General features: G+C 41.6%; 1 protein-coding gene across 7 annotated transcripts in view; it reads right to left on the bottom strand.

The window, feature by feature from the left end:
• Positions 1–251: 251 nt before the first annotated feature.
• The window catches only part of LOC140733579 (sterile alpha motif domain-containing protein 12-like), a 64,151-nt gene continuing 38,074 nt past the window's right edge, over positions 252–26,328 (bottom strand). For all 7 annotated transcript variants that reach the window (XM_073057114.1, XM_073057120.1, XM_073057118.1 and 4 more), the window contains exons 4-5: positions 17,509–17,649; positions 252–1,312 (exon numbers count right to left, since the gene is read on the bottom strand). In XM_073057114.1, the coding sequence (XP_072913215.1) occupies positions 1,308–1,312; positions 17,509–17,649 (146 nt within the window). In that variant the 3' untranslated portion in view covers positions 252–1,307. The remainder of the gene's footprint in view (positions 1,313–17,508; positions 17,650–26,328) is intronic.

Here is a 26,328-nt window from a genome sequence, read left to right as displayed (position 1 = left end):
GAAGTTAATAACTCATCTCCTTCTACCTTAGGCCATGAACTTATCAATCACCCCAATGAGTTATTAACTTCAAATTTTCTGCATAATCACTCAAATAGTTGACCTGCATGTGCATGTAACGAGAGCTGTAAAACACATCTGCTACCTTAGGCCACAGACTTATCAATCACCCCTGCTGTGGACACTTTCTGGAGATCCAAGATCCGTATGCTCCACGAACACTGGATTAAGTGTGTAAATGTAGGAGGGGACTATGTTTAAAAATAAATGTGCTAGGTTTTCTAAAATTGATTCCTTCGACCTTAGGCCACAAACATATCAATCACCCCTCGTATGTTCTAAAGATACAGTCCTAACCTATTCAATGTTTCCTTATAATTTAGGTTCTCCAGACCCAACAACATCCTTGTAAATTTTCTCTGCACTCTTTCAACCTTGTTTACATCTTTCCTGTGGGTAGGTGACAAAACTAAACACAATACTCCAAATTAGGCCTCACCAGTGTCTTGTACAATTTCAACGTAACTCAATATATTGACTTATGAAGGCCACTGTGCCAAAAGCTTTATTTACAAGCCTATCTACCTCTGACATTACTTTCAATTAATTATGGACCTGTATTCTCAGATCTCTTTGTTCTACCATAAACAAAGAGGAAGGATCGTTGCCTAGAAGACATATGAATTTGTCTGGTGAAAGCTACAAGTCTGTGGAAGCCACAGAGCCAATTAACCTGCTATCATCTAGGACGGAGGACTAGAGTGAGCTGCTGTCAGTCATCTATTCCCTTGTAGTGGTCATGATTTTAACCACCAACTAACAATTTTAGTCAAACTTTCTTGAAAATGATTTCAACAAGGCACTGCAGAGGAAGTTCAGAAATTATTCCAGGATTAAGATTAGCAGTATATAAAATTTCAGCCTGCATTCCATATCAGCATCTTCCAAAATGTTTATATTACATTATCCATTACATTCCCAAGAACAGCATATTTTCCTTACAAATATAAGCAAATACAGCATTTTATTTTGTATGAATTCTATTTTAATGTAACTCAAAATGAAGTAGAAATGTGATTAAGGAATACTGTACCTTAGGACAGTATTTACCTCTGTTTCCATTTAATGAATTATTTCTGAAATGCAGTAATTGCTGCCTAGAAATCAATCTGGAATCTAACTTTTCCATAAATACATGTAATAAATTTTTTAAAAGTCTGATGATTTTCAGTTTATCCATTTTTGTGCCGATGATCTGGGAAGAAATATTGACCAGGATACTTGAAGAAATCTCTGACAGGAAATCCTTAGTCTGAAAGGAAAATAGGAGATTTACTTTCCAACTTCATGTAAATGATAATGGTTAGAAATTCTATTGTGCATCATCTTGATGTGCTAAGCAATAACTTAATACAAGACTGATTTCAGAGAACAAATAACAACTTAGCATTTCCAGACCCAAGTCACTTCCTGTGCTGAAATTCACTGCCCATTGAAGAAATGGCACAGGCCTGGTATTTATCAAGAGGTGTGAAAGGTCTGTCACACCCAAGTGCTTAGTAGGGAGTCAATGGGTCTTGAATCATGATAGAGGATCCCAGTATCTTCTTTTGACAAGGAAGTTCTTCTTTAGGTGTTGATTAGCAGGAAGGGATGACAAAAAAAAGAAGCCAGTGCAATCTTTGCCCATAGTATTCACTTACAACAGCATGGTCTTACTGGCAAGGGATGGATCATCCCACTCTAAACATTGAATCATTATGCAAGGGCGAACCTGCTCCGAAATAGCCAGTCCAGTTTAAAAACTTCCACCGTGGCTGAACGTTCAGCTTCTCTAACAAGTTTCAAGCTTAGGAGGGTGGATTTAATAATCCTTGTATAAAATTACCTATCTGAAGTGTGGATTGATTCCAATGTGGGTATACCATATATCACATTAAACGTGCATTTTTTATAGCAATGTTGTCCTGATGGCTGGTCAGATTGTAAAATATCTAACAACACTGTGATCTCTGTTTCAGAGGATGATGTCAGAACATCCTTCAAGAGGGTGAACCCTCACAAGGTGTCAGGCCCCAACAGTGTACCTAGCCAGCTACTGAAATCCTGTGCCAACCAACTGGATGGAGTGTTCAAGGACATCATCAATCTTTTATTGCTGCTCTCAGGTATTCACTCACTTCAAAATGGCAGCAACCATGCCAGTGATTGTGCCCAAGAAGAGCAGTGTGAGGTGCCTCAATGAATATTGTCTGGTAGTACTCACATCTACCGATGAAATGCTTTGATATTTGTTATGAAGAGAATTTAACTCCTGCCTGAGCAAGGGCTGGTTCTCCACTCTGCTTTTAGCATCCAGACAACAGCAAATATTCATCAGGCTGCTCTTTTATTAATTACACATTGGCATTCAACAATATCCCCTCTGTGTTCATCAGCAAGCTTCAAAACCTGGGCCTCTGTACCTCCCTCAGCAACTGCCTTCCTCATTGGGAGTAATTAATTATCATTGTAACTAATATTCCAGTAACATTTCTGTCTTTATGAACAGAGTTAAATTACATGCAAAAACATTGTAATTAGGGGTACAATTCTTGATGGAATTCCCTACATTTCCAAGCATTTCGCTGAAGTTTAGTATTTTAAAGCAAATTATTTTCAAATATTGAATTAGCAGCATCAATCAAGCAAAAGCCCTAATTTGGTTTACAAATAGAATTCTTTCTTCATTAAAATGGATATACATTAAAATAAGCAGCTCCAATTTAACAACCATTTTCATTTTAATAAGAAGAGCAGACAATAGAAACTTAAATGCCTTGTTGAACGGGTAAGTGCTTATGACAGTGTATTTATGTCGATTAGGGGAGCTCATTTCTCAGATACTATCATCAATGACCTTTAGCAAAACTCAAAAGTACTGCATGACAGACTTGTTCAGCAGAGAGCAATAATGTGTTATACATGATAAAACATTCAATTGCTACAGTACAGTCATTAATTAAACAACTCAAAATACAGCAGCATCATACATACATGTCGTCATCTACATCAACTCCCATGGAGGTCAGATAGAAAATTGTGCACAAACTAAACCAATTTCTAAACAATTCAGTTGTATTACATTACTGAAAAGTGTTCTTTTTATAAATTGTTATAAATTAAGTTAAACAAATCTGCATGGAGCAATCTATAGTTAATGTTGCTGCAGTATATTTAGATAAAAAGCCTGCTGCCAGTGGCTTAGTACTAACACATGGAGAAAATTATACTCAGCTTCTGCACATACCACAGTGCCAGATTACTGGCGAATATGGTCAGGCTCATTTATTTTTATTTTACTTAAAGACACAGTGTGGAAGAGGCCCTTCCAGCCCAATGAGCTACGCTGCCCGGCAACCCACTTAGTTAATACTAGACTAATCACAGGACAACTTACAATGACCATTTAACCTGCGTGTTTGAAATGTGGTTGGAGACCGGAGCACTTGAAGGATAACCCATGCGGTCACAGGGAGGACGTACAAACTCCTTATAGGCAGCATAGGAATTGAACTCTGACTCCGACACCCCAAGATGTAATAGCATCATGCTAACTGCTACAGTACCATGTTGCCCCCAAGAGATATCCTTTGAGCGGGAATTAAATCAGTGACCTAAAGATTACTAGAACACTCTCCAGTCCTCCTCTCTACCAGCTGAGCTATTGAAGGAGCTAAATAGTGAATATCTGCCCAAGGGACAATATTCCCTTGGCCACAAAACAGCCACTGAAAACTTGACATCTGGATAAGGTACAACCTCAGGCTCTTTCAGCTGTAAAAGCTGTCAAGGATTTTGAATGCTTCAGAATGTTCAAGACATTCAGAAACTCTTAAAACATGTTAGAATCATTTTTTTAATGAATACATTAAAAAATAAAAACGCTGAAAGAAATACAATTAAAAATAACACCATTTATGTTGAGTCATGCAGCTCAGAAATATGCTCTTTGACCCGCTGGGCCCATGTTGACCACTAATTTCATTTTCCCCGTAGTGCTATGAACTCTCTCAAAACCTAACTTCCATCTGCACACAAAGGGCAATTTAATTACGGTAATCTAATTTTGGGGTGTGGCATAAAACCAAAGCACCTGGAGGAAACGCAAATGATCATGCAAGCACCACAAAGATAGCACCCGTGGTCAGGCAGATTCTGTGAAGGCAGCTGCCCTATTAGCAGACAGGACACCTTGTTTGGCTGAACATCCACATTAAATTACATTTATCTGACATCTTATCTTGTTCCACCATGTCCTTAATGACCTCACATGACTGCTCTAAACATTGTATTGCCCAATAAAATAACAGAATGTTGGAAATACTAATACTGCATACTTCCCTCTCAAAACTTACAATCTATTGAAATAAATGGACTGCCTGTTTCAGCACCAGCTCTAAACAAAACAGACAGCTTTAGCAAGTGTGCTTTTCGTCACCGAACTCAGAGTGGAGTCTGATGTTGGGCACCACATGCAGAACTCAATCAGCAACTTCATGTTCACACCGGGTCCTGAACTTCACAACTTTTTTTTGGTTTTGGGGGTGAGTTGAGGGGGGATGCTAACTGTGCTCTTTCCCAACACATCTTAGCCCAGAAAAGCAGCACTAAGTTATTCCCATTTCAATGGTACTGAGGACAATGGTGTACCGGGGATGAACGTAACATGCATCTAGTACTTTGTATTCCAGTCATAACTGGTCTCTTTTGCGTATCATTCACACACAATCACAAAGTTTGATCCACCCAGGTCCTTGCAGTTCTCATTTGTAAAATCAAATCCACTCACAATAAGTTCACCCCTCAATCCACCCCCACCCCTCCCACTCCTCCTCCAATTCTAACTGCACAAGAAAGCAATCTGTTTGAAATTCTATTTAATTTGCAGAGATAACTCGACTTGCAAACACAGCTTGGATACATTGAAAGTGACATGAGAATATTTTGGAACTACACCCTTCATTATAAACCTGTCACAGGGTTTAATTATCTGTACTTTCACAAATTCAGGATTCGTTTATTTATAATGTGAACATCAAAACAAACAGTGAAATATGTTACTTGTGTTAACAACCAACACACCCAAGGAGTGCCACTGAGTGCCTTGTTAAGGTCAATGGATCATTGACAGCACCCATTCCCTTTAGAAGAGTATGACGTCAAGGATGTCCCATGTCTGACCAGTTGAATGCAATCTGTGTAGAACCATTCCTGTGCCTTCTCCGGTGGAGGCAGACTGGTTTGGTTCTGCACGAACCAGACATGGAGGTCGTCCTCTTGGCCTACACCGATGATGTGCAGAAGTGACCCGGGAGTGCCAGGAAGTTTTTTCAGCAGTGTCCTCTGCTAGGATCAACTGGGCAAAATGTACCAGACTCTTAGTGGCTCAGTGGCAGGTAGACTCCCTGCCAGAGGAGATGAAAGCTTTCGAGTGGAGCACCAAACATCTGCTCTATCTGGGAGTCCACCTGAGTCCTTCTGGGGAGACCTGGCTGGCGAACTGGCAGGAACTGGAGACGAAAGGCACGGCCCGGCTAGGGTGCTGATCAGGCGTTCTCAGGGTGCTTTCCTATCGAGGCAGGGTGGTGGTCATAAACCAGCTGGTGGCCCCCATGTTGTGGTACTGCATGGTCACCTTCACCCCACCTGCCCCCTCTGTTGCGAGAATGCAGAGGAAGCTAGTGGGCTTCTTCTGGGGTAACAGGAAACACTGGATCTCCCCGAGGGTCTTGAGTCTCTCAGTGGGAGAGGGCAGACAGTCGCTGGTGTGTGTCCATACGCGACTGGCAGCTCTCTGCCCCAGGACCCTGCAGAGATTCCTCTATGCTGAGCACCCTCCCAGGTGGCACGTGTTGGCAACATACTTTTTCCGAAGGGGCTGCTGTCTTCACGAAGATATGCGGCTACCACCAGCGGGCATCAGCCGTGCTGCTTTGCGAAGTCTGCCCGGCTTGTATCAGGACCTACTGAGAGTCTGGAACATGGTGGCCTCTGGCCAGGAATCCCCTCCTCTGAGGGCAGAGTCCTGGCCAACCCCTGCCCTACCTCAGCAGATGTCAGTGCGGCTCAGGTGTGTGGAATGACTCCAGTTGGGCTCAGCTCTGCACCGTTGGAACTCCTTGCTGGGCCCAGGCCCCACAATCTTATCCGAGACCCGTCGCTCATTGACGCCCACAATCCCATTCAGGGATGCAAGTAGGAGTTATCTGTATGGGCTGCTGCTCCACACCCTCCACTTCCTAGCCGTTATCCACCGTCCTGACACAACATGGCAGACTGTATCTCCACCTGAGGTGAGGGGTGTCCCCAGTGGAAGTCCATTTTCAAAGGAGTTCTTCCCATGCACCTTGGGGATCTCGGGTGGAGGTTGCTGCATAGAGCAGTGCCCTGTAGCAAGTTCCTTAGCTTGTACACTGCCTGGCAATGTTTAGGGGGTATGTCCGTGCCTGGGTAACCATTGAGAGGGAACAGGCGCTGTCTTCAGCAACCATAGACACGTTCCAGGACCGCTGGGCACTGCGGTGGGGGGGGGGTGGGTAGTGCCATCACTGACAGAGATTGAAAGATTTTCGTTTAAATGTCATTTGTCTAGAAGTTGTGTTAGGCACTGGTTTGTATATACTGTAGCACTGAACTTGTAACAAAGATATTTTGTTAAAAGAAAGGGTGTGCTGGAGAAAGCTCACAAATGTCATCGAGCATTCCGATGGCATCAGAGCATGCTCACATTGCTTGGCAGAACAATACAGACCACAACAAAACAGAACACGATAAGCAGCAAAATAACAACTAAACAAGCCCCATTCCTCCCTCCCACCCATGCACATACATAGTCTCCTAACCCCAAGACAGTCCATCTTCGGCCTCCAGCGGTCTCCGACTGGGACTCGGACACACAGACATTGGGCCTTTCGCTACCACAGTGGGCACACAATGATTTCCACAGACTTGTGATTTGATCCCCGGGCCTCGATCCTCCAGGTTGCCCACAAGGCCTGAACACCAGGCCTTGAACCCCATACTCACCAACGGTGGCACATCGAACACCAGGTCCTGAACACCTGTCTCACTGATTCACAAATTCAGAGGCGTCATCGGACCTCGCTCCTCCTGCCCACATGAACACTGGCTCTGCAGCCCACAGACATAGAATGTGGAACCCACAAACAACTCACAGTTCATGGCAGAGTCCAGCCTTTGTGCATGCCAGTTTGTAGGCCCAACATCTGGACCACAGATATTCCAAGTCCGTATCACTGACTGTTGAATGTGGAGTGGAGACTTAAGACTCCCTGTTCCTTGTACCTTAACCTGACCCCTGAACACCCTTCTGTCCATAAAATTATTCGCATGAACCCAAAAGTAATCCCCACGATAAACAACTAAAACTGAGCCATGACTTCAATGGAGGTTGCAGCCTGGCACCATCTTGAGCACACATTTAATTCCAAATAAAATTCTCTGACTAGGTGCACCTCCCAAATTTTGGGTCCACCAAAAGTGGGCCCATACACACCCATTTTTAGTGCATTCAGGCTTCCTCTCAAGGCCCTTAATTACATGGTAAAAGTATGACATTTGTAAGAATAATTTTCTTTGTTGGTGAGAGGGACACAAATTGGATGCAGTATTTTTTAAATATATACAGTGGATTCCAGTTAATTGGGACATATCAGGACCAGTACATTTTGAACCAATTAAGCGGCTGTCCCAATTAGCTGAAGTTTCATGGAAATAAAAAGTTATAAAAGAGACAAACTAAAGTTTAACTGAGTAACAAACAATGCATTTAAATGAAATACAGAACAAATCAAAACACTACTAATATTACTACAGAACTATTAGACTCAGTATTAGTTCTTAATAGTTATCAACGGAGAAATTCATCCAGTGTAAGCTGTCATGTTCTTCTCAATTACTGTAAATAAATAAAAGCACAGTCACTTAGTGCAGATAATGGACTGACTTCATAGAACGTATCCATCAAATCTTCATTTTCATTGCAACATTCAAGATGATTGTTGATACCTTCAAACTCTTCAGTTACAAACATGAAATAGTGAAATTGTTCCATTTTCGCACTCGGCTATTTCTGGCATCTCTAGGTCTGAATGCTCGAAACTACAGTAAGCAAAACAGTTGTGAATTGTCCTTCTACTTATTTCTCTCCAACTATCAGTGACAAAATTAGTGCTTTTTGGACAGAAACAAATGCAACGGAGGCCACTTAAAAACTTCACTCGAAGTACGGTGTAGTGTCTAATGGCCAAGCAAATGCTAGTTAGAAACTATTTGACAGCATTCTCCTGTCCCAGTTAAGCAGCATTGGTGTCCCCAAAAAAACAAGGTGAATCCTGGCTCCATTAGTTTGTGCTTAAGATTTGTCCCAAATATGTAGCTGCCCTGATCAGCCAATTAACCAGAATCCACTGGATACTCAATGAAGCTTATTTAAAATTTAGACAGCAGCTGCTTCAAGCAGAGTTGGACTGCACGCAATTGCACAAGAAGTGGCAATTTCACTTAGGTATGTAGCTGAAGATTTAAAAAGCAGAGATTTGCAGCGATTTTCGTGGTTGGAATGCGCTCAATAAGGGAGCAGGAGTCATTGGAAAGGACAAATAAAAATAAGGCAGGGGCAAGCAGAGCAGCCATTGTGTGAGTGGGTCAGTGGTGGAATGGGGAAGCTTTGGCTCAAGCAAGATCAAGCTTGGGCAAGTTTCTTCTTCATTCCTCTTCTCTTAGGACACAGTTAGTGCAGTGAGAATGACTCCAGGGGCTGTGTTTTCTTCTTTGTCTGAGATGTGGGAATTCTGGGAGACCTCCAGCCTCCCAGACAACAATACCTGCAGCTCCTCAGAGAACATGTTAAGGAACTGAAATTGCAGCTCAGTGACCTTCGGCTCACATGGGCAACTGAGGAAGTGATAGATAGGAGGCAGGTAACTGAGTGACTCAGTCTTGCAGAATGGTCTCGGCCCGAAACATTAACTGTACTTTTTTCCCCATAGATGCTGCCTGGCTTGCTGAGTTGCTCCAGAATTGTGTGTGTGTGTGTGTGTGTGTGTGTGTGTGTGTGTGTGTGTGTGTGTGTGTGTGTGTGTGTGTGTGTGTGTGTGTGTGTGTGTGTGTGTGTGTGTGTGTGTGTGTGTGTGTGTGTGTGTGTGTATATGTATGTTGCTGGGTTTTCCAGCCTCTGCAGACTTTCTCTTGGTGGAGATTTTAAGGTGCTGGATAGAAAGCTGTAAAGCAGGACCTCCAGGGTTGCAATCTCCAGATTGCTGCCTGTGGCATGCGCCAGTGAGTGTGCGAATAGGATGATTTGGCAGATGAATGAGTGGCGGAGGAACTAGAGCAGGGGCAGGGGTTCCGATCTCTGAATCATTGGGATCTCCTCTGAGGAAGGCATGTACAAAAGGGATAGGCTACACATGAACCCAAAGGGGACCAATATACCCGAGGGCAGATTGGCTAGAGTTGTTCAGGTGGGTTTAAGCTAATTTAGCACGGGGGTGGGAACTGGATGATAGGACTAAAGATAAGGTAGTTGGTTTACAAACAGAGGCATGAGTAGCGAGACCGCTAACAAGGAGAGGCTGATGATAGGGTAAAATTGAAGTCAACAGGAGGAGTTGCAATGTAAAATGTGGATAAAATCAAAAAGGGTGATGAATACAGAACTGAAGATGTTATACAGAACTGAAGATGCTAGGCAGCACCCCTGTGACTGTACCCCTTGACAATAAGTACTCCTGTTTGAATACTGTTGGGGGGGATAGCCTACCTGGGGGAAGCAACAGTGGTCGCACCTCTGGCACAGAGTCTGGCCCTGTGGCTCAGAAGGCTAGGGAAAGGAAGAGGAAGGCAGCTGCAATAGGGGACTCTATAAGAAGCACGGATGGTAGTTTGCCTCCAAGTGCCAGGGTCTGGGATGTTTCTGATCACATCCGTGATATCCTGAAGTGGGAAGGAGAACAGCCAGAGATCATGGTGCATATTGGTACCAACGACATAGGCAGGAAAAGGGAGGAAGTCTTGAAAGCAGGCTACAGGGAGTTAGGAAGGAAGTTGAGAAGCAGGACCACAAAGGCAGTCATCTCAGAATTACTGCCTGTGCCACATGACAGTGAGTTTAGGAATACAGTGAGTTGGAGGATAAATGTGTGGCTGAAGGATTGGAGCAGGGGGCAGGGATTCAGATTTCTGGATCATTGGGACCTCTTCTGGGGCAGGAGTGACCTGTACAAAAAGGATGGGTTGCACTTTAATCCCAGGGGAACCAATATCCTGGCAGAGAGGTTTGCTAAGGCTACTGGGGAGAGTTGAAACTAGGATTGCAGGGTGGTGGAAACCAAACTGAAGAGATGGAGGAAGAGGCAGTTGGCTCACAAACAGAGAAAGCTTGGAGACAGTGCGAGAGGGAGGATAGGCAGGTGATAGAGAAGGGATGCGCTCAGACTGATGGTTTGAGATGTGTCTATTTTAATGCATGGAGTATTATGAACAAAGCGGATGAGCTCAGAGCGTGGATCAGTACTTGGAGCTATGATGCTGTGGCCATTACAGAGACTTGGATGGCTCAGGGGCAGGAATGGTTACTTTGAGTGCCAGGTTTTAGATATTTCAGAAAGGACGGGGAGGGAGGCAAAAGAGGTGGGGGCGTGGCACTGTTGATCAGCGATAGTGACACTGCTGCAGAAAAGAAAGAAGACATGGAGGGATTGTCTATGGAGTTTCAGTGGGTGGAATAACTGGGTCAATAACTGCTGGGTGTTTGTTATATATATAGACCACCCAATAGTAACAGGGACATCGAGGAGCAGATAGGGAGACAGATTCTGGAAAGGTGTAATAGTAACAGGGTTGTTGTGGTGGGAGATTTTAATTTACCGAATATCAATTGGCACGTCCCTAGAGTGAGGGGTTCAGATGGGGTGGAGTTTGTTAGGTGTGTTCAAGAAGGTTTCTGACACAATATGTAGATAAGCCTACAAGAGGAGAGGCTGTACTTGATCTGGTATTGGGAAATGAACCTGGTCAGGTGTCAGGTCTCTCAGTGGGAGAGCATTTTGGAAATAGAGATCACAATTCTATCTCCTTTACTAAAGCATTGGAGAGGGATAGAAACAGACAAGTTAGGCAAGTGTTTAATTGGGAGTAAAGGGAACTATGAAGCTATCAGGCAGGAACTTGGAAGCATAAATTGGAAACAGATGTTCTCAGGGTAATGTACGGCAGAAATGTGGCAAATGTTCATAAGATATTTGTGTGGAGTTCTGCATAGGTACATTCCAATGAGACGGAAAGGATGGTAGGGTACAGGAACTGTGGTGTACAAAGGCTGTTGTAAATCTAGTCAAGAAGAAAAGAAGAGCTTACGAAAGGTTCAAAAAACTAGGTAATGATAGAGATCTAGAAGATTATAAGGTCAGCAAGAAGGAGCTTAAGAATGAAATTAGGAGAACCAGAAGGGGCCATGAGAAGGCCTTGGCGGACAGGATTAAGGAAACCACCAAGGCATTCTACAAGTATGTGAAGAGCAAGAGGATAAGATGTGAGAGAATAGGACCAATCAAGTGTGACAGTGGAAAAGTGTGTATGGAACCAGAGGAGATAGCAGAGGTACTTAATGAGTACTTTGCTTCAGTATTCACTAAAGAAAAGGATCTTGGCGATTGTAGGGATGACTTACAGCGGACTGAAAAGCTTAAGCATGTAGATATTAAGGGAGAGGATGTGCTGGAGCTTTTGGAAAGCATCAAGTTGGATAGGTCTCCAGGACTGGATGAGATGCACCCCAGGATACTGTGGGAGGTGAGGGAGGAGATTGCTGAGACTCTGGCAATGATCTTTGCATCATCACTGGGGACGGGAAAGGTTCCGGAGGATTGGAGGGTTGCGGATGTCGTTCCATTATTCAAGAAAGGGAGTAGAGATGGCCCAGGAAATTATAGACCAGTGAGTATTACCTCAGTGGTTGGTAAGTTGATGGAGAAAATCCTGAGAAGCAGGATTTATGAACATTTGGAGAGGCACAATATGATTAGTAATAGTTCGCTGCATAGAGCTTAGAAAAATAGAGGGTTATGGGTAAAGCCTAGGTAGTTCTGAGGTAGGGACATGTTCGACACAGCTTTGTGGGCCAAAGGGCCTGCATTGTGCTGCAGGTTTTCTATGTTCTAGTCAGCATGGCTTTGTGAAAGGCAGGTCATCTGTTACAAGCCTGACTGAGTTTTATGAGGATGTGACTAAACACACTGATGAAGGAAGAGCAGTAGATGTAGTGTATATGGATTTCAGCAAGACATTTGATAAGGTACCCCATGCAAGGTTATTGAGAAAGTAAGGAGGCATGGGATCCAATGGGACATTGCTATATGGATCCAGAACTGGTTTGCCCACAGAAGGCAAATAGTAGTTGTAGATGGGTCATATTCTGCATGGAGGTTGGTCGCCAGTGGTGTGCCTCAGGAATCTGTTCTGGGACCCTTACTCTTTGTGATTTTTATAAATGACATGGATGAGGAAATGGAGGGATGGGTTAGTAAATTTGCTGATGACACAAAGATTGGAGGTATTGTGGATAGTGTGGAGGGCTGTCAGAGGTTACAGCAGGACATTGATAGGATGCAAAACTGGGCTGAGAAGTGGCAGATGGAGTTCAACCCAGATAAGTGTGAAGTGGTTCATTTTGGTAGGTCAAATATGATGGCAGAATATAGTATTAATAGTAAGACTCTTGGCAGTGTGGAGGATCGGAGGGATCTTGGGGTCTGAGTCCATAGGACACTCAAAGCTGCTGCACAGGTTGACTCTGTGGATAAGAAAGCATACGATGCATTGGCCTTCATTAATCATGGGACTGAGTTTAGGAGCCGAGAGGTAATGTTGCAGCTATATAGGACCCTGGTCAGACCCCACTTGGAGTACTGTGCTCAGTTCTGGTCACCTCACTACAGGAAGGATGTGGAAACCATAGAAAGGGTGCAGAAGAGATTTACAAGGATGTTGCCTGGTTTGGGGAGCATGCCTTATGAGAATAAGTTGAGTGAACCCGGCCTTTTTTCCTTGGAGCGACGGAGGATGAGAAGTGACTTGATAGAGGTGTATAAGATGATGAGAGGCATTGATCGTGTGGATAGTCAGAGGTTTTTTCCCAGGGCTCAAATGGCTAGCATGAGAGGGCACAGTTTTAAGGTGCTTGGGAGTCGGTACAGAGGAGATGTCAGGGGTAAGTTTTTTTTTTATTAATGCAGAGTGGTGAATGCGTGGAATGGGCTGCCGTCAGCGGTGGTGGAGGTGGATATGATAGGGTCTTTTAAGAGACTCCTGGACAGGTACATGGAGCTCAGAAAAATAGAGGGCTATGGGTAACCCTAGGTAATTTCTAAGGTAAGGACATGTTCAGTACAATTTTATGGGCTGAAGGGCCTGTATTGTGCTGTAAGTTTTTTTTTGTTTCTATGTTTTATTTGAATGCACGCAGTATACGGAATAAGGTAGATTAACTTGTAGCATAGTCATTGATTGGCAGGTATGATGTTGTGGGCATCACTGAATCATGACTGAAAGAAGATTATAGCTGAGATCTTAATGTTGCAGTTACACATTGCATCAGAAAAATAGGCAGGTAGGCAGAGGGGATGGGGTGGCTCTGTTGGTGAAAAAATGAAATCAAATCCTTAAAAAGAGGTGGACATAGGATCAGAAGGCATAGAATTGTTGTGGGCAGAGCTAAGAAACTGCAAGAGTAAAAAGACCCTGATGGGTGTTATATACAGAACCTCTGAACAGTAGCAAAGATGTGGTCTACAAATGAAAAAGGGAGACAGAAATGGATGTCAAAAGGGCAATGTTACAATAGTCGTGGAGGATTTCAATACGTAGGTAGATTGGGAAAATCAAGTTGATGCTGTATCCTAAGAGGGGGAATTTCTAGAATGCCTACAAGATGGCTTTTTAGAGCTGCTCGTGTTTTGAGCCCACTAGGGGATCAGCTATTCTGGATTGAGGGTTGTGCAATGAACTAGAATTGATTAGAAAGATTAAAAGTAAAGACACCCTCCAGGGGCAATGATCATAATATGCTAAAATTCACCCTGCAGTTTCTGGGAGTGAGACAGATGCACAGTAGATACATGCCAAGAAAGAAGTATTCTAAAGGCAGGATGACTCAACTGTGCTCCAATATTCAAGATCATTAAGGGTGTGGTGACACAAGAGAAGACAATAGGGACATATTAATATCAATTTCAATGCCAGGCCAAATAAAGTGTCAGAAATTCAATAAGATGTGTGTACTGTCCTTAACCAGGCAAAAATTAAAGTAATAAAATTCTATATGAGCAACAGTACATGGTTTAGGAATTACTTGCAAATGAACTTTTCAATGATTAAAACTAGTTACATCTCACAAGATGCAGGATATTTAGTGATGTGAAGAGTGAAAGCAATCAAGGAGAACCGAACTAGGATAAAACTCTTCAGCTTACTGAAAAGAAGAATTGATAAATGTAAAGAGTGCAAGTAAATAAAACAAAACATTGAGAAATCTCTTTTAAAGGGACAGAGGATTTTGAGGTTTATAACAATACAGGTTCGAATCTCACACTTGGGACAATTCACACTATGTATGATCTTAATTTCTCCATTTTGAAATAATTAAGTTACAATTTTTCAAAGAAAAAACAATGACACTGAATAAGCCATTTTTATGTTTCATTACAACAGATCACATTTCTGGATTAAGTGCATCAGCTAATGATGATAACATTATAGTTTTGAGGCTGAAATTAATACTAAAGTCTTAAAGTGGACAACTATTATGAATCATTATGCGTTAAAGAATTGTGATTTTGAACAATGAAGACCAGATCAAAATTAAAAGTGTGAATAGATTTCATAATTTCTTTAAACAATTTGTGTTGATTATGTACACGATAAACTATGAAATACGTTCACCAAATTAAAGATTTCTATTTGTTTTCATTCAATAACAACCATTACCTACAAAAATAATGCAACTAGCTCTCCTATGTATAATGTGAGCATTCAGAAGGGGCCAGCACATTCGAAGTCCTCTTTCTGTCAGCTTTGATTAAATATCTCCACCTGAGGTGTATTTCTCTTTGTTGCAAGTCAGCAGTTCCATGATGTACATTGTGTTATCATGGGAAATCAAGAGCCAAGTGTTTCCGCAACAAGTTATTAATCTTAATTCTTAATTCAGTATCAGGTTACAATACCCCCTTCAGATAAATAACTGCTACAATTCCTGAAATTAGTTGCACTCACAGAAGTAGATTTTTTTTTTAAAATAAAAAAACAAGATTAATCTGTCAACACAAATCACTGCTAATTGCCATCAATCACAATTAGCTACAAAGGAATAGGTGGAATAACTGAAGATCACATCTAATTTTTGTTACTCTTTAGTAGACTGCTGGGTAACCACATGCATCCTAAAGAATGCTCTTTAAAATTATAAACTTTATGTACCTGGTGTTCCTACTTCTGCAACACACACCAAATTTCCAAATGCAAATCAGTCCAAATCCAGTGGGGGGAAAAAAAATCAGTAATCCATTCCTCCTGCAGGCAGGTAATGGCAGTGCCTCCAAACAGTTTGAAAGAAATTTGCACCCACATAAAATGTTAGAGATTGTGTCCTCAAAATACCCCCATACTCATATTACACAAACTTATTACATCAAGGAATGATACCTTCAAGCTTGCTGTGCTCATACGACACAAAATTATCATACAGGTGCCCCCGTTTTTCAAACGTTTGCTTTACGACAGCTCGCTGTTATGAAAGATCTACATACGTACCTGTTTTCGCTAACCAAAGAGGATTTTTGCTTTTATGAGAAAAATGTGTGTTTACCCCGAGAAAGTCTACCATGACTGTGAAGCCTTGTGCGGGCAGTCGTGTGCACATGTGTGTACGTGCCGATTTCTTTTTCTCCAAATCGATTTTGGCTCGCTGTCTTCCCAATTTTGATAAGTGAAACTACAATGTACATACAATATTTCTACTTTATATAGGCTGTATATTTATCATAACCTTCCTGCTTTTACTACATGTTTGTGTTATTTTAGGTTTTATGTGTTATTTGGTTTGATTTGGTAGGTTATTTTTTGGGTCTGGGAACGCTCAAAAATTTTCCCATATAAATTAGCCTAATTGCTTCTTCGCTTTACGCCATTTTGGATTACAAATGGTTTCATAGGAGCGCTCTAACTTCGGATAGCGGGGGAAACCTGTATAAAGGAATGAGAGGAATGGAAATAGAAGCAAACAATAACGACTCACTCACAGGAAACAATTCCAAGAAAATTATTCTTTTCCATGGGACTCAAAGCCCATCAATGAGAAACAAAGATTTTCTCCCTGAGCAGCACACATAAAATGATGGAGCAACTATGGAGGGAAATAAAGAGTCAATATTTCAATCCAAGACCCTTGTTAAAAGGACTCAACCCAAAATGTTAAATGTTTATTTTCCTCCATAGATGCTGCCTGCCCTGCTGGGTTCCTCCAGCCTCCTGTGTGTGTTGCTCCAGATTTCCAACATCTCCATGATTTCTTGTGTCTCCCGCCACAGCACTTTCAGATACGCTGTTGCCTGACACAGATTAAGAAGAAAGTAGTGAGCTGAAGGAGATTCTATCTATGGAAACTCCTCCAACATAACTTTTAAAAATTTGCACTTCTTAAGACGAAACTTCATTGTCATCCTCAAATTTAGTTATTTCACAGCTTCATTTACGAGGTTTTAAAAGCTGGAATTCCCTGAATCACACATCTGCTCTCTCTTTTCTCCTTTCAGATTTTACTTAAAACCTACCTCTTTGATCTAGCATTTGTAAATCCTGTCCTTGTAGCTCAAGTTGTTCAGCCTTAATTTCTCTTTGATAATATTTCTGTGAAACACTAGACATTTTTGTTACATTAAAAGACACTATTTAAATAAAGTTTCACTTTTATATGTACCAGAAACAATTCTTGTTGTCACAGAATTTGTCATGGGATTGCTGTTAATTCAACTTCCAAAATAGTGATAAAAAGAAATATAACGACCTGCAAATCAGAACCATAATGAGCATAAAAGTTTTAAAGGTTTGCTTAATAAAAAGCTTAATTTGAGCAACAGCATATAAAATTATTACAATCAGATAAATGAAAATAGTAAATTATTATTTTAAAGGAGTATCAGGTACATCTGTCAAAACTCTTTGATACAAGGTACTTTTTGAAATTTTCACGATTTCATAATAAGGCTAGAGCTTTTTGAAACCCACCATTCCATATTGACTTAACGCACAAAGGAGCTGGAGGAACTCGGCAGGTCAGGTTTACATTTCAGGTCCAGACCCTCCTACAGGGCTGGCTGCTGTTTTGAATTTTTTTTTGTAGAAAATATAGAAAAGTTGGTTGTTCTCAAAATCCTGATTTGCTTATACCTTCAAAGATGCTAGTAAGACTTTCTACATCATCTTGAATGCGCAGTTGTAATATTTCCTGAAGCAGAGAATGGCGGTGGTTCTCCTCATCAATGCCCATTTGTTCCAACTTTCCTTCAGTCATTCTCAACAAAGCACGTCCTGTTGGTATAAATAAACGTTACTCATAAGACTATAAGAAAGAGGAAAAGGAGTAAACTACTAGTGTCTGCTCAGTCATTCAATAAGATAATGGTTCATCTAATTTTCCTCACCCACTTTCCCACCCTCTACCACAAGCCTCAATTCCATTATTGATCAAAATCTATCCATCCCAGCTTTGAATATATTCAAAGATCCCGTTTTCTACAGCTTACTGTATTCCAAAGAACCTTAACCCTTTGAGAGAAGATATTCTGAAATGGGTAAAACTTCATGATAATAACTTCTGGTAACCACTACTTATCTACACTGGTGTCAATTTCCAGTGACTGAGTAACCTACCGGCAAGTCTTTGGAATCGGGAAGAAAAACAGAGCATGCAGTCATTGTTGGATCATGCAAACTCTTCTCAAACAGCACCCAAGGGCAGGATTGAACCTGGGTCATTGGAGCTGTGTGGTAATAGCACTGACTGCTGTGCTATCATGCCATCCACATCAAACACATCAATACCAGAAATCCTTCCAGATTCCTCCCCCCATCCCACCCTCCCACTATAGCCCCAAGTAGTTCTAATGCTAATTGCAATTTTAAAAGAAAAGGAAATCTAAAAGAATTAGCCAATAATTATTAGCTTCATGTTCCAATGTACAAATCAACCTGGATTCTGAGATGTATACTGACCTTTTACAGCCATCTTTTTTTTTAAAAAAAAGGGAAACTTAACTTCTGGCAAGAAAAATAATACAAATAAAGGACGAAACTCACTTTCCACCTGTGGTAAAATAAAATTACACAATCTGTATGCCAACACATTTCAGAGAATGATGATGCAATTTCAACAAAGCAAGCAATGAACTTCAGACCTTTCCACTTTAAAGAACTCCAATTATATAGATCATTCAGTTACAGGCTGAAAGCTGAAAAACAAGTTAAATTCTGCCAAGTGTCAACAAGACATATTACCCGGAGAACAGTTTATAAGGGTCTACAATTGCTATAAAGTGTCAGTTGTCAGCTCCAGTTGTGATTCAGAACAGCAAAGCATATCAGGTTAAATTGCTTACCTTCTACACGGCCTTCATCTCAATGTAGTTCCTTCTTCTGAAATAGTTTATCATTCATACAGCAGTATAGGTCAGACAGGGTGTTAATCATAGATAAATATCCTTTAAGAGCTCATTTTGCAGTGACATTGCATGAACTTCGTGAACACCATATGCTACATAGCAACCCTACCTAAATTACTCATCTTCAGACCCAACTCTTTAAATGCTTATACAGACAGCATTCCACATATTTATTCTACACCCCCATGATACTGCTCAATAACCTTTAATCTTATGAAAATAAAAAATGTACTGCAATTATTATTACTACATGATGCACCTTTAAGAATACATTCTCAAATTACCTGAGTTAAGATTAAAGAGATCTGTTAGTCAAGTCAAGTCACTTTTTATTGTCATTTTGACCATAACTGCTGGTACAGTACACAGTAAAAACCAGACGTTTTTCAGGACCATGGTTAAAGGCTGTTATGAAGTTTTATGCATCCCAGATTATACAATGACATCTGTCTATGTCTCCATAATTTTTGAATCTGTTGCTTAAAATCTTTCTCCTTCCCAATCGCCAAAATGTTTCTTGGAATTTACTTCTTTGACTAAAGTCCTATTGTGATGTCCAATACAAAGTCCACCTTTTCTAGCTTTCTGGTCACCCCTTTACAGAAAGCATGTCCAGGTTTTGCAAAAGGGGCAGAAGAGATTTACAAAGCGTTGCCTGTATTAGAGGGTATGAGCTACAGAGAAAGGTTACACAAATGTGGGTTGTATTCTCAAGGTTGAGGGAGAAATTCATAAATTTATGAGAGACATGGATAGGGTAGAATCTTCATGCATTGAAGGTAAGAAGAAGGCAGTTTAAAGGAAATTTGTGGGGGGGATTTATCCTTTCAGAGTGCTATGTGCCAGGAATGTGCTGCAGGTAATGAAAGCAGATACAATAGTGGTGTTTAGATAGATAGATGAGTATGCAGGAAATGGAGGGATGTGGATTATGTGTAGGCAGAAGATATTTAGTTTAATTCGGAATTTGTGTTCAATGCAGACACTGTGGGCCAAAGTTCCAGTTGCTGTACTGTTCTAAAGAAAGTGTTCTGTATAAAAAGAGCTTATGAGAACATGTCCAAAATAAATGCTTATAGGGCTTGCAGTCTGCCATTTTGATTTACGGCTACTTCTTCCAAAATTATTCACCTGTCATAGGCTTAGCAACATCAGGTTTCCAGCTGATGCTCCACACTACTGCCCAGCATTCCTGATGCAAGCTTATTTCCTCACTCACTTCACAAGATGGAGAACTTCACTGACAAGAGCAATGTGATGATGCTGTCACATTTAACTGGATTATAGTAAAATTAAGTTTAGCCTAATTTTAGAAAAGAACAAAGTAAAAATATTTATTTGGAAGAGGGTTACTTCTCAGTGAAGGGAAAATAATCCAGTCCAGCTAATCAACTTGAGTTCTTACGAAGGCTTGAGGCTGAGCATTTTGTATCTTTCTTCACTGAAAGGATGTCATAATAAATTTTACAATAAAGGAAATGTTAGTTCAGAAATCAGATGGGATGAAATGGATGCTACTTTCAAGGCTGAAATTATGGATGGGATGTGTCCCAGCTGCAAAGGGCAAGAATGGAAATCAATTCTATCATTCCACAATTACTGTTTTTTTTTAAAGAAATGACTGTCTTCCATGAGGGCTGGGGAATTTAAACTATTGTGACATTGTTCAATTCAGCTGGAAGGAAATGTGTAACGGTGTCCACAGTTCTTATCAATATACAGTATGGTATTAGTAGAACTTAGGTTTATGGCACCTCAATGGGATATGAAGAACACTAAACACTCGACATTCCTGCATGTATGCGACTGATGCTCCCACAATGATCAGGAATAGTTGCAACTACAACTACACCAGTCTTCTGAACTTCACTCACCAAAATTCTGAACTGCTTCCACAAACTACAGATGCACTTTCAAAGACTCTACAGCACATGCTCTCATATTTTTTGTTCAATTCATCTTCTTTTGCACGTTGGTTGTTTCTTAGTCATCGTTTATACTTAGTATTTTTTCATGAATTCTATATATTTATTTTCCTATATATACCCGCAAGAAAATAAATCACAAGGTAATATATGGAAACATAGAACATAAAAATTTACAGCACAATACAGGTTTGTTGGCCCATAATGTTGTGCCGACCTAGACACTGCCTAGAATTTCTCTAGCGCATAGCCCTCTATTTTTCTAAGCTCTCAGAGGCTCTTAAAAGACCCTATTGTATCTGCTTCCACCATCATTGCTGGCAGTGCATTCCACGTACTCACCACTCTCTATGTGAAAAACTTGCTCCTGACATCCCCTCGGTACCTATTTCCAAGCACCTTAAAACTATGCCCCATCATGTTAGCCATTTCAGCCCTAGGAAAAACCCTCTGGCTAGCCACACAATCAATGACTACATCATCAACTATACCTCTATCAGGTCACCTCTCATCCTCCGTCGCTTCAAGGAGAAAAGGCCGAGTTCACTCAACCTATTCTCATAAGGTACGCCCTCCAATCCAGGCAACATCCTTGTAAATCTCCTCTGCACTCTCTCTATAGTATCCACATCTTTCCTGTAGTGAGGTGACCAGAACTGAACATAGTACTCCAAGTGGTATCTGACCATGGTCTTATATAGCTACAACATTACTTCATGGCTCTTGAACTCAATCCCACGGTTGATGAAGGCCAACACACCATATGCCTTCTTAACAACACTGTCAAACTGCTCAGCAGCTTTGAGTGTCCTATCAACACGGGCCCCAAGATCTCTCAGATCCTCCGCACTGCCATGAGTCTTACCATTTATATTATATTCTGTCTTCAAGTTGGACCTACAAAAATGAACCACTTTACACTTAACTGGGTTGAAATCCATCTGCCACATCTCAGCCCAGCTCTGCATCTACCGGTCCCACTGTAACCTCTGACAGCTCTCCACACTATCCAAAACAACCTCAAACTTTGTGTCATCAGCAAATTTACTAACCCACCCTTCTACTTCTTCATCCAGGTCATTTATAAAAATCACAGAGAGGAGGGGTCCCAGAACAGATCTCTGAGGGACAGCACTGGTCACCGACCTACATGCAGTATACGAACCATCTACAACCACCCATTACCTTCTGAGGGCAAGCAAATTGTGGATCCACAAAGCAAGGTCTCCTTAGGATCCCACGCCTCCTTGCTTTCTGAAGGAACCTTTCATGGGGAATTTTATAAACTGCCTTACAGAAATCCATATACACTACATCCACTGCTCTACCTTCAAAATGTTTTGTTACATCCTCATAGAATTCAATCAGGTTCATAAGGCACAACCTGCCCTTGACAAAGCCATGCTGACTACCCTTAATCAGATGATGGCTCTCCAAATGCTCATAAATCCTGCCTCTCAGGATCTTCTCCAACAATTTGCCCACCACTGAAGTAAGACTCACTGGTCTATAATTTCCTGGGTTATCCTCTACTCACTTTCTTGAGCAAGGGAACAACATTCGCAACCCTCCAATCCTCTGATACTTCTCGCATCCCTATTGATGACACAAAGATCATCGCAAGAGGTTCAGCAATCTCCTCCCCCGCTTCCCCCAGTAGCCTGGGGTACATCTCATCCTGTCCCAGTGACTTATCTAACTTAATGCTTTTCAAAAGCTCCAGCATATCCTCTTTCTTAATGTCTATATGCTCAAGCATTTCAGTCCGCTGGAAGTTATCCCCACAATTGCCAAGGTCTTTTTCCCTGGTGAATACTGAAGCAAAGTACCTCTGCTACCTTCTGTGACTCCATGCACACATTTCTACTATCACACCTGATTGGTCCTATTCTCACACAGCTCATCCTCTTGTTCTTCACATACGTGTGGAATGGCCTTCGAGTTATCCTTAAACCTGCTCACCCAGGCCTTCTCATGGCCCCTTCTGCTTCTCCCAATTCCATTTTTAAGCTCCTTCCTAACAACTTTATAATTTTCCAGAGCTCTAACAGTACCTAGTTTCTTGAACCTTTCGTAAGCTTTTCTTTTCTTCTTGACTAGATTTTCTACATACTTTGTACACCATGGTTCTTTAACTCTACCATCCTTTCCCTGCCTCAATGGAACATACCTATGCAGAACACAACGCAAATATCCCCTCAACATTTGCCATATTTCTGCTGTGCATTTCCCTGAGAACATCTGCTCCCAAGTTCCTGCCTAATAGCATCATATTTTCCCCTACCCCAATTAAATGTTTTCACAAATTGTCTGCTCCTATCCCTCTCCAGCACTATGATGAAGGAGATAGAGTCATTGTCACTACCTCCAAAATACTCTCCCACTGAGAGGTCTGACACCTCTCATTTCCCAATACCAGATCAAGTACATCCTCTCCTCTCATTGGCTTATCTACATATTGTATCAGGAAACCTTCCTGAACATATCTAACAAACTCCACCCCATCTAAACCCCTTGCGCTAAGGAGATACCAATCAATATTAGGGAAGTTAAAATCTCCCATCACAACAACCCTAATATTATTCCACTGTTCCAGAATCTGCCTCCCTATCTGCTCCTTAATATCCCCATTACTATTGGATGGTCTATACAAATCACCCAGTAGAGTTATTGCCCCTTTCCTGTTTCTGACTTCCAACCACACTGACTCAGTAGACCATCCCTCCATGACTTCCACCTTTTCTGCAGCCATGACACTATCCCTAAATAGCAATGCCATGTCCTCACCTCTTTTGCTTCCCTCTCTGTTCTTTTTGAAACATCTAAAGCCTGGGACACTCAGCAGCCATTCCTGCTCCTGAGACATCCAAGTCTCCATAATGGCCACAACGTCACAGTTCCACATATTGATCCATGCTCTAAGTTCATCCACCTTGTTTATGATACTCCTTGCATTGAAATAGACATATCTCAAACCATCAGGCTGACTGCATCTTTACTCTAACATCTGCCTATCCTTCCTCACAAACTCCCTACAAGATGTCTCTACTTGTGCTCCAACCTCCCCATCCTCTGCCTCTTCACTTTGGTTCCCACCCCACTAAAATATCTAGTTTAAACCCTCCCTAACAGCATTAGCAAGCAACCCCACCAGGATATTGGACCCCCTCGGATTCAAGTGCAACCCGTCCTTTTTATACATACTTTGATAATAAATCTCCTTTGATTTTTGACTTAAATGTTGCAGAAAATAAAATGAAACAGTTGAAAACAGAAATCTCATGAGAAGCCAAAAAAAAATTCACACAACAAGAAACTTGCAATAATGCACTGAACAGTGAGGAGGGTAGCAGCAGACCTGGAGAACACGGACAGATGGTGAAAAGAACAGACACGTGGCAAAATAGAGTCATGTATCTTTGTTTCTTTCTATATTCACAGTCTGATAGGTGAAATAATACATTATTGTCAAAAATGCAAAGCATTTCTCTTCGTAAAGAAATATGAAATATGATTTATTTCAATAAAAATGTTAGGAAAAGAGATGCAGATTAAACAATACAATTCTAAAGATTATTTAGGGTCAGGGACATTCGGAAGGTGCAAGTATACAAATCTTTGAAGGTGAAGGATATGCTGAACATACATGTCTGGATTAATAAATAGCAAACTTTAGAAATGGAGGCCTTTGTGAATAAGAGAACAAAAGGCAAGAAAGGCATGTTAAGTTCCACAGATTCCAGTTGGAATCCAGATGGAGTATTTGATTTTCAGCAACATGTTTCAGGAAGAATGTAGATGCTTAACACAGCTTTCCAAATCAGCAATATCTTTTTCTTAAAGAAATGGAATAAATACATCAAAAGAAAAGTAAAAGCTCAGCTGCAAGAGATAAACAGGAGGGCAAGCTGAACTGAATTCAGCCAGCGAAATCATGGGTGACTTTAACTTCCCTAATATTGATTGGCACTTGATTAGTTCCACGGGTTTAGATAGGGCAGAGTTTGTTAAGTGTGTCCAGGATGGATTCCTGTCACAGTATGTTGACAGGATGACTAGGGGGGATGGCATACTAGATCTAGTATTACGTAACGAACTGGGTCAGGTCACAGATCTGTCAGTGGGTGAGCATCTGGGGGACAGTGACCACCACTCCCTGGCCTTTAGCATTATCATGGAAAAGGATAGAATCAGAGAGGACAGGAAAATTTTTAATTGAGGAAGGGCAAATTATGAGGCTATAAGGCTAGAACTTGTGGGTGTGAATTGGGATGATGTTTTTACAGGGAAATGTACTATGGACATGTGGTCGATGTTTAAGGATCTCTTGCAGGATGTTAGGGATAAATTTGTCCCGGTGAAGAAGATAAAGAATGGTAGGGTGAAGGAACCATGGGTGACAAGTGAAGTGGAAAATCTAGTCAGGTGGAAGAAGGCAGCATACATGAGGTTTAGGAAGCAAGGATCAGATGGGTCTATTGAGGTATATAGGGTAACAAGAAAGGAGCTTAAGAAGAGGCTGAGAAGAGCAAGAAGGGGGCATGAGAAGGCCTTGGCAAGTAGGGTAATGGAAAACCCCAAGGCATTCTTCAATTATGTGAAGAACAAAAGGATGACAGGAGTGAAGGTAGGACCAATTAGAGATAAAAGTGGGAAGATGTGCCTGGAGGCTGTGGAAGTGAGCGAGGTCCTCAATGAATATTTCTCTTCAGTATTCACCACTGAGAGGGAACTTGATGACGGTGAGGACAATATGAGTGAGGTTGATGTTCTGGAGCATGTTGATGTTAAGGGAGAGGAGGTGTTGGAGTTGTTAAAATACATTAGGACAGATAAGTCCCTGGGGCCTGAAGGAATATTCGCCAGGCTGCTCCACAAGGCAAGGGAAGAGATTGCTGAACTTCTGGCTAGGATCTTTATGTCCTTGTTGTCCAAGGGAACGGTACCAGAGGATTGGAGGGAGGCGGATGTTGTTCCCTTGTTCAAAAAAGGTAGTAGGGATAGTCCAGGTAATTAGAGACCAGTGAGCCTTACGTCTGTGGTGGGAAAGCTGTTTGAAAAGATTCTTAGAGATAGGATCAATGGGCATTTAGAGAATCATGGTCTGATCAGGGACAGTCAGCATAGCTTTGTGAAGGGAAGATCGTGCCTAACAAGCCTGATAGAGTTCTTTGAGGAGGTGACCAGGCATATAGATGAGGGTAGTGCAGTAGATGTGATCTACATAGATTTTAGTAAGGCATTTGACAAGGCTCCACACGGTAGGCTTATTCAGAAAGTCAGAAGGCATGGGATCCAGGGAAGTTTGGCCAGGTGGATTCAGAATTGGCTTGCCTGCAGAAGGCAGAGGGTCATGGTGGAGGTAGTACATTCAGATTGGAGGGTTGTGACTAGTGGTGTCCCACAAGGATCTGTTCTGGGACCTCTACATTTTGTGATTTTTATTAACGACCTGGATGTGGGGGGTAGAAGGGTGTGTTGGCAAGTTTGCAGATGACACAAAGGTTGGTGGTGTTGTAGATAGTGTAGAGGATTGTTGAAGATTGCAGAGAGACATTGATAGGATGCAGAAGTGGGCTAAGAAGTGGCAGATGGAGTTCAACCCGGAGAAGTCTGAGGTGGTA

Source organism: Hemitrygon akajei, chromosome 9 (assembly GCF_048418815.1).
Source record: "Hemitrygon akajei chromosome 9, sHemAka1.3, whole genome shotgun sequence".
Classification (NCBI taxonomy): Eukaryota; Metazoa; Chordata; class Chondrichthyes; order Myliobatiformes; family Dasyatidae; genus Hemitrygon; species Hemitrygon akajei.
Note: the sequence above shows the minus strand (reverse complement) of the source record. Positions and strands in the feature narration are given on the sequence as shown.